Source organism: Podarcis liolepis, assembly GCF_965112155.1.
Source record: "Podarcis liolepis genome assembly, chromosome: 9".
NCBI lineage: Eukaryota > Metazoa > Chordata > Lepidosauria > Squamata > Lacertidae > Podarcis > Podarcis liolepis.
In genome coordinates this window covers 38979541-38991793 of record NC_139564.1, presented here as the reverse complement: position 1 = coordinate 38991793, position 12253 = coordinate 38979541, and the positions used below count along the sequence as shown (strand labels likewise).

Below are 12253 nucleotides of genomic sequence, written 5' to 3'. Positions count from 1 at the left end.
GCTCTTAACTTGCCTAATTTTGCCTAACCATTATTTTGGTATATAATGATATTGGGTGTAAAGAAATCTCCCTGGATACCAGAGATTTTGGAGGGGGTGGAATTGGGGCTGAGACCCTTAATCTACAAATGTAAACTACAAAAGGTTGTCATTGCTTCTTGAATTCATGCAGGTATTGATATATTTATGACTTATTTAAATTTACGAATAGCCAAGGCAAATATTAAAATGAAATGTAAAACTTATGAAGATGTATTTGAATGCTTCAAATGTGTTGCTTTAAAATCACTGCTGTATGCTTACACATTATACCACAATCTGCAGAGCGAAAATATTATGCCACCCTGTGGGTTGTTATAAAGATTGTTTATGAAGTTGAGCCTAAGACTTAAAATACATTGAATCGGGGAGTTCTGAAAAATGAACTGCATGACACGGGAGACCAAATCATGCTAAAGTGCAGGGAAAGACTATACATCAGTTCAAAGGCTACATTATTCAAAAAAATACAACCATAAAAAAGGTAATAAGATTACATCCTCACACTTCATGGCTAGTAAGGTGCATTAGGCTGCTCAGATATTCATAACTTACTGTGACATTTCGCGAGATTACATTTTGCTCTGCACAGCCATTACTGCAGCTCGGATAATAACTAGCCAGTGTACGGACCAGGATTACGATCCCTGTCTTTGGCAACAAATTTGTGTCTTGAAGGTTGATCAGTCTCAAATTGCCATTAGAAAGGGTTAATATGACATACTGTATAGGTGTGCACTTACGTGCATCTATAATATTTTTGCATATTAACAGTATATCAAATTCACTACAAATTGCATGTAACTGTTTCCCATATTTTCTTAAAGTAATTTCATAAAACACTTAAATGAGGGAGATTTAAGTCTAGTGTCTGGTCCTAGGAGTGTTCTACTTCTAACGCTGCTGAATTATTTGTGTTTTGCAGATTAGATAGGAAAACTAATTTGTCAACTTCTTGGATGGGTAGTTACTGACAATAGTACATGTAGCCAAAAGTGAAAGATGGGTAGTAGAGAATTGAGGTGAAGGTGAGGTCATTTTAGTTAACAGCAGAATGTATGTCCTGTAAAGTGTTGGCATGGTAGTTGATGGTCACTTAAAACCAAATACATTAACTCATAGAAATGAACTTTAAGAAGCTAGTGAGCCAGGGATTTTTTCCCTAACAACTTTGCACTGTGCTTGACATTGGCAGAAAAGCTGAATAATTCCATCGTTGGTTCATAAGCATAAAATCATACATGGCTTCCTTAATTTTTTTGCTTTCAAGATGTTGGTAGTTCTTTGCATGAGTCTGCCTTTCTACTGAGCCCAAGTACTTGACTGTTGCTGTTGCATGCATAAAATGGCAAGGATAGGTTTTCTAGCCAGAAAACCAGCATTACTTTGTTATCACTTGTGACACGGCAGCAATATGTCAGTCAGGAGTTGCCCTCTGATCTGGGCACTACAATGGAAGGTAGTGAAAGTAGTCCTTTAGTTTCACTGCAAACTCTCCTAGGATTTATAGGTAAAAAAATAGCTTTAAATTGTGCCTGGATGCTGTTACACGATGTGTGTCTATTGACCATCCCTCCTAGGAACCTTCACTATCAGCAGCTTTCAAACACACCCCTAGGACTGACCCTCTCACCACTAGGCCAAAAGGTCTAGCCGGCCACATTCCAATTCCATCCACTTGTTTGACATTCACCACTGTTGCTAATGGAGGCGGAAGAAAGTTATCACCTGCTACAAGTTGTTACCTGTGCCATTCTTCCTTCATTTCATTAATGAAATAAGAGTGAGAGAGGAGAAATATTTAAAGTGTTTTATTCATTAATTCATTCTTTTCCATTATACGTGTATTCTGTTTAGGAATCTCAGATACACTCGCTATAGCTTTCTAATCTTGAGGTGCATGACATCGTTGCTGATTTATGTTAAGAATGCTGAAAAATGTGCTTCCCAACATGTATATCTCTAACACTTCAGATCTTGAGTAATGAGTGGGAGCTGCTGGGATTCAGGGAAAAGCCAGGAAGAGTGACTGTTTTGGCAAATCTTATATCTGAATGAATATATTTTTAATGAAAAAATCCTATCTGATTAGTTTCTGTTTAGTAATAGATCTCTGCTGCTAACCCTCATATACCCAAGGGGTGTCATTCACTGAATTAAATACAGCTCTTGTGTGATAAACCCTGTCATCAGACGAGCTGGCAGGTGACATTGCAGGCTGGGTATTATGAGGCACTACTCATGATGATCTGTTGAAGAAACCACCAAGTGCTATGTAAAAGAACATAGCTAAGCAAGCCAGGAGTATAGATACACGGGTACTGACTGGATTCAGTACAATGGGGCAGTGAGAGCAGGAGAAGAGCAATGTGTATAGGATTGTTGTATGTTTACTTGTCAGTAGAGTCCCACTCAGATAAGTGTGCAGAGGATTGCAGCCTTAGTCACGTTAGCCCCCTCAAAATAAGTGCAATGATCACTTTCCTATCCAATTCAATGGAACTTAAGTTTGGAGTAGCAACTGGGGAGTCACCTGTCAGCTCAACCACAATATACAGCAACAAAACCAGGAACTTGTGATCTTTCTAACTAAGGCCTCATTTCATACAAAAATGTGGTACTATTCTGAATTCCTAAACATTTTAAAAAGTAATCTGTTAATGCCAATGCACATAAAGTCCATCATTATTATATCCAACTCTGAAGGTATAGTACAGTGTTTTTAACCTGGTTTCAGTGGTGAGAGAAAAGACATTACAGGTGCACCAGGCACCTGTCTAGGCAGATGGACAGCAGTCTATCCACAGAGAACAAATGGATGAGTATTCCCAGAATGCAAGTTTAACAGAGCCAGGTCTACCCACAAATGATAGTCCTATTATCTGATGCCAGTTAGGTTGGTTTGTTTGTAGCAGTCACCCTCTCACCCTCAAAATTCCTGTGGACACCTGTGGTAACCTACCGGTCATGTGTCAAAAGGAATGTTTCTAAAATTGCTCATTGGAAAACAGTATTTGGGATCATATTTCTTATTCCGACATTGGCTTCCGATATACATTGATCATATACACTGATGCCTGTTGCTAGATGGTTAACGTAAAACGATGGAAACACATGTGAGTGTAAGACCCATTGGACTCAATGAGTTGGATTCAAAACTAAGTGCATGTAATAGGGGGATTCCTGAAAACTGGGCAGAAGCAACTTCTTCAGGCAGGAGCTCACTCATGGAAGGTGCCATGCCCAGTTTTTTTGTGTGTGTGTGGGGGTGCAAACCTCATGTAGTAGAGTCCCTACCCCTCAGTAGAGCATTTTTGAGGACCTGGGGAATGCTGCCATAGGGACGAGGCATGGCTAGCTTCCACCTACCCCATTATGTCCATATAACTCTGGATTCCACCCAGTAACACTTATTTCTAATTCGGCCTGCACTTACTTGATTATGCAATCTAAATTTTCTAGTGGTGTCTGCTCATATCCTTACTGTGTATCCTCCAAAAAGGAATGCTGCTATTGTATGTTGTAAATCTTTTAAACATATAATTCTAGAGATAGAGAAAATCACTAATGTCTATTCTTTTCAAATTGAAGCTTGTAGGAGGTCACTTTGATCTGGAAATGAACTTTATTATACAAGATGGAGAGAGTATTACTTGCATGGTGGACTTGTTGGATAAATGTGATGTCACTTGCCAGGCTGAGGTATGGAGCATGTTTACAGCCATCTTGAAGAAAAGTATACGAAATCTCCAAATTTGCGCAGAAGTGGGTCTTGTTGAGCACGTGCTCCAGAGGATTGATAAAGCTGACAATATGATTGCAGGTATGAATTTCCAGTCAGCCTAAAACTGGAAGTAACTGTGGTAGTGTCTTTAATTGACACAGAATCCTTTTTATAACATTTTTTGCTGGTAAAATAAAAAGTTGGGTATTAATCTAAATCTAATAATTTGTTTTTCTTAGATCTCCTAGTTGATATGCTGGGAGTATTAGCAAGCTACAATGTGACAGTTCGGGAGTTAAAGCTGTACTTCAGCAAACTTCAGGGAGACAAAGGAAAATGGGTAAGTAGAACACTCTGCATTATCCAAAAAAGAGAGAAAATATGTTTATTTCACTGAAACTGATTTCATTGACTTCATACATTGATTTCATACATAAGGTTAATAAAAAGATTTGAACCTAGATGGAAGGCTGTAACCAGGCCAGTGTGTGGTTGTGTGACCTGTACTTGTTTGGAATTTTGTTGTTGTTGTTGTTAATTGAACATGCAGTTTAACATGTTCACTCAAGCACCAACACCCCTGAAATGACAAATCTTAAGGGCGCATACCCTTAACAGACACGTTATTTAGGCAACATTCGTATGACATGGTATGGTGCCCTATCATGTGGTTGGTTCACTACCTTGGCACTGGATGGCAGAGGGGTGGGCATAAGTCCCATATTCTACATTGTAAGAACTCAGCTGGCAACCAATGCTATCCACTCAGAATGATGGTTCTAGACATCCAAGGCAAATAGGATTTATGAGATAATTTGTGTATGATAGCATTATTGTAATGTGCAAATCAGCAGAAGTGTTGTCTAAAGTTCATAGTTAATGTTCAATTGTTTTGCTGAATTTTATATTCAAATACTAAATACATGAGAAATCGTTCTTTAAATAGCCACCACATGCTGGAAAGCTGTTGTCTGTGTTAAAGCACATGCCTCAGAAGTATGGTCCTGATGCCTTCTTCAACTTTCCAGGAAAAAGTGCTGCAGTAAGTAGTTATTTCCCCTATGCTTCTATTCTTTTTGCTTTAATTTATGTGTTTGGGTTGTTTTTCCTACATGCTTTCATTAGGCTCCTTTAGTTCTAAGCACACTCAAATACAAGGCAATAAAAATAACACAAATCTGCCCTCCTTCCACTCCCAGGTTTTAGAAACTTGAACATACACACATGTACATGAATGTTAAATTTTTTATGTTCTTGATAAACATTTTATTGCTCAAGTATTTGTTTCTCTATGATAGTGGTTTGTTAATACCATACTACTATAAGGGCTTCTGTCCATTAACTAATGAAAACTCAGTTTATTGTATTGAACTGTTTTAAATATAATGGCTTATAAGAACCTCATGGGTGGTTTGCCTAATTAAATGAACCTCATTTCAAGTCCTAGTCTCAGTAAGCAATGCTTTGAAAACACTTTGATGGGAATATTGCAACCATTGTTGTAGCTTTTTAAAATATTTTCAAAACAAGATTACTATACTGTACTGTACTGTGCTGGTGTGTGTGTGTGTGTGTGTGTGTGTGTGTGTGTGTGTGTGTGTTGCCTTTGCTGTTTCTTTGTGCTTCTTGATAACTTGACCAAGATAACTCTGTTTTGATGAGCAATATTTTCCTGGCCAAATTCCTAGGGAAGCTGCCACTTAACTCCAGGTGTTCTTAAAAAGAGCATTCTTTGCACTAGGTGCATCTTACACATTAGAGTAAGTGACTTCTTTAGATAGTTTGCCAAGTTGCTATGGTGGTTCTTCACTCCTGCCACAATTTGATAATAGGTAGATCTTCAGTGCCTTTCAAAAGGCCTGGAATATGGCAGCCTGGAAGTCAAATGTTAATGAATTCCAGAACCATGGTATATTTTGTGCTGCTCCCTTAATTACTTGATGGCTTTTTAAATCATAACAACAACAAAAAACTTACTAAAAAGTGAAAATAAAAATTGTACAATAGTTATTTTTACCCTTATGGACTGGTTTGGGGAACTTCGTGTATCACATTGAAATAAAGGAATAACAATATAAAAACATAGTAATATGTATTGAACTGCAACATACAGATATTTTCTAATGTTTGATAGGTGTATAAATAAAACATAAGGACGAAATATATTAAGGAATAGTGTTTAGGTTAAAATGTTTTGCCCTCATGTACTTCAAGGAATGTTTTCCTCAGACATGTAAGTGGGTTACTGGTATATCCTCTCTAGAAGATTTATGGCATTGTTTTTGGGCAGGAATAGCGACAGAGTTTAGCAATGTAATGCAAAGTCTGCTGACATTCAGGTTCTTTGATGTTTGTGTTCATTTGTATCGATAATGTTGTCAGCATCTTTAAACCACAGAGTTACAGAAACCTTTCAGAAAACTAGTTTTTGATTCGAAGATTTGTCCTTGCAGCTTCCCCCTTTATAAAGGCAAATGCCTTCATGTCTGTGCTATCTTTCAGGCTTAAAAAAAAAAAGCCTGTGTTGCCATCACTTGGGACAAAAGGGGACTTCTAGTTCTAGGATTGGGTATCATATGTAATAATTGTGACTATTTTAAAGATTTATTTTTTTTCATGTGGAAGAGCCCAAAGATATTTTTTGTCTCACTGTGATTTAAATGTGAAGAGGCAAACTTTGGTATCAATACTGTCACATCTAAATTGTATACACTTTTCCTTTGCATGCTTTCTGATTATACAAATCAAATGACATGCTCTGAAGTATCTCACTGCTTCATATAAACTTATTTTTTTTCTAGGCTATTGCCTTACCTCCTATAGCCAAATGGCCCTACCAGAATGGATTTACTTTTCATACTTGGTTAAGAATGGATCCTGTAAATAATATCAATGTAGACAAGGATAAGCCTTACTTATATTGGTATGTATGCATTATTATGTTTTCTGAAATTTGTTTCATCTATGTCTACTTTTAAAGATTGCTCGCACCAACTACCTGTGAATAAATGGTGAATTTAACCATTTTTAAATAAATTGTTTCAGTTTTCGAACAAGCAAAGGACTCGGGTATTCTGCTCATTTCGTTGGAGGCTGTTTGGTTGTGACCTCAATTAAATCAAAAGGAAAAGGCTTCCAGCACTGTGTGAAATTTGATTTCAAGCCACAAAAGGTGAGTTCAGATGTGTTGTCCTGCAAATGCCTATTAAATGCATGCCTTTAGACATTATTTTTAAGTCTCTGCTCTATGGGAATTAATGGCCATTGGCTCCAGTGGTGTTTTGATAACATTTTTTGTCATCTGGATATTCTGAAATTTGGCTTTGAGGAGAGAAGAGAGAAGATTCTGGCATATGAGTTTAGTTTACAGTTAAAGGAAAGGAAAGGAAAAGACTCTAAATGTGGTATAAAAATAACGTTTAAAAGTAATTATCTAGAGTCTAGGTTTTCTGTGTGCTTTACTTTTTCATATGGCAACCTTTCTGTGTTCTTTTTATGCAGAATATTCAAGTTGAAAGGAGTTTGCAGCTTTACCACACTGTTGATTAATTCTGAAGTTTTCTAGTTGGGCAGGCTCTTAAGTTTGAAGGGGTTTACCTCCTTCTAAATACCAACAGCACAGCTAGATACACTGGTGAAAACTATTCAGGGAAAGAGTATAAGAGCAGTGCCCACAAAAAATGAATCAGTTTGGATGTGTTGGTTTGGTTTATGGTCATTATATTTTAAGCATTTTGGCGGCAATATTGCTGCTTATTCTAATGAGGATGGCCATATGTCCTACTTTACAGAGGACAGTATTCTATTCTCTGTAGCGGGAGGCCAGTCTTCTGTTTGAGGGCTGTACCATCCAAACCTGATTTTAGATAAGGAACCTTAAAAAGAGAGATTAGGGGCTGTGACATTGCCAATGCTTTGCAGACTGAACAGCAACCTAAGTCACCTGATGCCTTCTAAATTATGGTGAGATGTATTTCTAATTAAATTACAGCAATTATTTTAGAATTGACGCACACATATAAATTACCATATGCAAACTTTGTGTCTTCTTTTGTCCCCCTTGTTTGAGAAGTGTGTGTGATGCCAATTCTCTCTATATTTTTCTAACTAACGCACAATTTTCAACAGGTTAAAAAAAAAAAACTTCTTTAAATTTAGTTTAACTCTTCTAAATTTCTTATGTAGTGGTACATGGTTACTATAGTGCATATCTATAACCGTTGGAAGAACAGTGAACTCAGATGTTATGTGAATGGGGAACTTGCATCTTATGGAGAGATAACATGGTTTGTCAATACCAGTGACGTAAGTAACGTGCTACACCAAAAGGTGTCCCTCTCTTTCTTTTTGATGCTTAATTTGAGGTAGAATGTATAAATGGGAACCCTCGCATAGGGTTCTGCAAAGTGCCAACACTTGGATAATTAGCAGGTCTTGCAAAGCCCAATGCAATACCCAATGATCAGATGATCAGTACTTTGAGGGCTGTGTCTTTGCCCTCAGAGTTTTATTTTAAATTGTGTGAGCATATATTAGTCACATGATATCAAATGTGGTGGGTCACCGGGAGCGGTTTGTCCCATTTCACCGCATGAGGCAAAACAGGAAGTACCACTCTGCCCTGCTGCTGCTGATTCCTGCCCCACTGCTGCCACTGCCAGTGGAGAAGCAGTACAATCAGCATGGAAATTGGTGAGATCTTGCCCAAAATGATGCCAGTGGAAGTGGCAGGGAAGGCAGGGTGTCCAGAGGGGCGCCTCCTGAAGAGGCGGCCTTGCCCCAGCTAATGGCTGAGCTGGTACTGTTGGTGACCCTCATATGTCATCCTTAGCGCTCCAAAGGTGGAGGAAGTTAGCAATACTGCCCCCTGGCCAGATTCTGTTCTTCACCCCTATTCTGCCAGTTCTTGATATCTCCAGTTTTGACTACATCAGTCTGCCTAGTGCTTTAATCTGCCTTCGTGATCTTGCATATGAACCCTAAGTTGTCTCCCCTAAATAAACACCTCTTCCATCGTTTACTTTTGTCTGGTCCCAGTCACTGAAGTGAATTACCATATTTATTCACCCATAAATATGTGTTGAAGTTGTAGGGATGATATGCTGTTTCATAATCTGCAGTTAAAAGCAGGTAAAATTGTGGTTGCATGACACAAAGTTAATGTCTACATCCTGGAAATATGAAAGATTGCCCTGGATATTTTAAGAATTGCTACAGTGTATTTTGTGTCTAAAATGATTTTAAAAAGTCAGTATAGTCTGTTACAAATGGCAGCAGCTCTTTAAAATCTTAGGCAAACACAAAGCATATGCTCTACACCAGAACCAAACTTACCCATCACATTGTACTTAATAGTCAAGTGTGAAGAGGGATGGAGAATTAACCATGATCAAATATAATTTTGCAGGCTATATCTTATAGTCCTAATGGATTAGATCATAGATGTGCACATGAGCACAGGGGACTTTCCCCTTGACTTCTGTGTCAGTTGGGTTTTCACATGCACACCTCATATAACCTACATGATATTGATGAGAGTGGGTACATCCCTTCTCTGCCACAGCACCTGGTATTCATGTATGTGCATCAAAGCCATACATCATATTGAAACTTGGATGTATATTCTTACCTTCCAAAAGAGAACCACGCTAACATAGATCCCATTTATATTATTCCTTAATATTTTGTTCTCTTTCCTAGACATTTGATAAATGTTTCCTGGGTTCTTCAGAAACAGCAGATGCCAATCGAGTGTTTTGTGGCCAGATGACAGCTGTCTATCTTTTCAGTGAGGCTCTCAATGCTGCTCAGATTTTTGCTATTTATCAGCTTGGTCTTGGATACAAGGTATTTATTGTCTCAATATAGTCTCAATACAATCTTATTGTATTCTGGTGTTTCTGGTTTCAGCAAAGTGCTAATATAGACACTTTAGTTTGTAATGCATTTTCCTTAAAAAGTTTTAAACTCTCCTATGAAAGTTATCTGTGGATTGTCAGATGTCTTGTTTTGCATTTGTGCAAACCACAACCAGAGCTATCAAGCTAAACTGCAAAACAGAAATAACTTTTTACATCCAAACCACTGTTATAAATATAAGCAAATAAGTTTTTATTCGTGACTGTGGCTAAAGATACTGTACCAGTCTTCTTTTCTGTTACAAAATAAGAAAAGGAAAAACTTACATGCTTTAAAAGAAAACACTTTAAAACATATGTCTAGAAAATTAAAAGAACTGCAATGACCTTGGATCACAAATCAATGAATTTTATTTAGAAAAATGCACCTCAGATCTCCATGGTTAAGCGGTCTTGAAATATTTCACGTGTGGAAGTTTTATTTCCAGTTGGATTCTAGCCTACTTTACCTTTTGTTTCTATTCTAGGGAACTTTTAAATTCAAGGGAGAAAGCGATCTCTTCCTTGCTGACCATCACAAACTGTTACTGTATGACGGGAAACTTTCTAATTGTATTGCCTTTACGTACAATCCAAGGGCTACAGATGCACAGCTCTGCCTAGAATCATCACCCAAGGATAACCCTTCCATCTTTGTACATTCACCACATGCTCTCATGCTGCAGGTATTTTAGCATTGGTTTCAACTTCAAGGAGGAGTGGATTTTCTTTGTTTTCTTTCCCTTGGATACTTTTGTGTTCTGTTTGACTGTGAGTCCTTAAAAGCACTCAGGTCCATCTGTTTTGTTTATTTATTTAGATTTACAGCCTGCTCAGTCGCCAAATGTAGTTGTTTTGTAGAGTGCAGTCATAACGCTCTCTCTCCTGCCTTCCTCAAAGCTGAACAGGCCCAGTGCTTTGTATTTCTGATAGATTTTCCATTCCCAAAGTTGTTTTAACTGCTTTTCTTTTGAAGTTTATTGTCACACATCTTTAAGTTCCCCCACACTCTGTGTCATTTCAACAAGGTAACCATTTAATTTTTAGAGATCCTATTGAAGCATTCAGGTCACATTTTGAATGCTTCAGAGTAGTTAAACAAATGCAATATCCATTTGTAATTTGTACAAACTTGGTATTAACAGGATGTAAAAGCAGTCATAACCCATTCAATCCAAAGTGCAATGCATTCAATTGGAGGAGTGCAGGTGCTTTTTCCTCTGTTTGCACAGCTGGACTATAGGCAATATTCATTGGATCAACCTGACACAACTGTTTGGTAAGACCTTTTATTTGCTCTTCAGATTGCCAATTTGTTTTGCGATGTCTATTGCATTCTAGAGAAACTAGCACTCTACAGTAGTATACAATTTCTTATGCCTGACCTTTCAGTTAGCCTATTAACTATTATTCTGCCATCTAAGGTGGGAGAAGTGTTTTCTAGATAGAGTAAGCTGACAATAAAATGCACACTAAATGATGGACATGCACATCTAAATATAGCCAAGGTGAAGATGTTGTGAGAGGAAGTTTCCCCTTATGGGGGGAAATTACCTCCAAATAATGCAATTATATTGCAGCATTGGGAACATTATTTATAATTTCAAGGTTAGATCATTTTAAATCTCTTGTGCAGAGAAGACCTTGAGATGAAGTCAAGATTACTGGCACCAGGTCTTCTACACAAATGTGTACATCATTCAGTAGCTATGTAATTTATGGAGTAGTGGGGATATGGAAAATCTCTTTCTCGAGGATGAATTCCTTCCTGTCAAAGGGGGGGGGTGGTGCTATTTTTTACAGGGCTGCTGGTTCTAACCAAGGAGAGTTTATCTTCCTGGCCCAGTGCTTGATCAGTGAAAGATGTCTTGTATATCTAGACTACTTCAACTTCACTATGGGACTGTCAAAAGGAAAGGCTAGGTGTTTTCAGACGACTAATGATGATGTTCTGTGGTAAAAGCTACAAAAGGTGCCTGTATTATAATGTGTGTGTGTTTTATACAGTATCTTTCTAAAAGTATTGCTATTTCTAACTGTTGTAGAAAGAACAGGTTAAGGAAAAAATGTTAGGAATGCAGAGTGTGACTCTTAAAATTCCTGAAAAAGACAGCTACGCAAATCCCTTGCCCTAGCCTTCCATTTATACTATCATTTGCCTGTCAATTCAAGCTTCTGATTTTATGCTTTTTACTGTTACCTAAGATTTCTAAGGGGGACGCGGGTGGCGCTGTGGGTAAAACCTCAGTGCCTAGGACTTGTCGATCGTATGGTCGGCGGTTCGAATTCCCACGGCGGGGTGAGCTCCCATCTTTCGGTCCCAGCTCCTGCCCACCTAGCAGTTCGAAAGCACCCCTAAGTGCAAGTAGATAAATAGGTATCGCTTTATAGCGGGAAGGTAAACGGCGTTTCCATGTGCTGTGCTGGTGCTGGCTCGCCAGAGCAGCTTCGTCACGCTGGCCACGTGACCTGGAAGTGTCTCCAGACAGCGCTGCCCCCCGGCCTCTTAAGTGAGATGGGCGCACAACCCTAGAGTCGGACACGACTGGCTCGTATGGGCAGGGGTACCTTTACCTTTACCTTTCAGATTTCT

The 12253-nt window shown here is 38.3% G+C and overlaps 1 protein-coding gene across 1 annotated transcript in view; it reads left to right on the top strand.

The window, feature by feature from the left end:
• Positions 1-12253, top strand: part of LRBA (LPS responsive beige-like anchor protein) — a 351536-nt gene that overhangs the window by 30561 nt on the left and 308722 nt on the right. The window contains 9 exon segments of the mRNA XM_083520191.1: positions 3631-3862; positions 4003-4103; positions 4710-4805; positions 6565-6686; positions 6809-6935; positions 7949-8068; positions 9464-9610; positions 10149-10346; positions 10806-10939. Coding sequence (XP_083376317.1) covers positions 3631-3862; positions 4003-4103; positions 4710-4805; positions 6565-6686; positions 6809-6935; positions 7949-8068; positions 9464-9610; positions 10149-10346; positions 10806-10939 — 1277 coding nt within the window.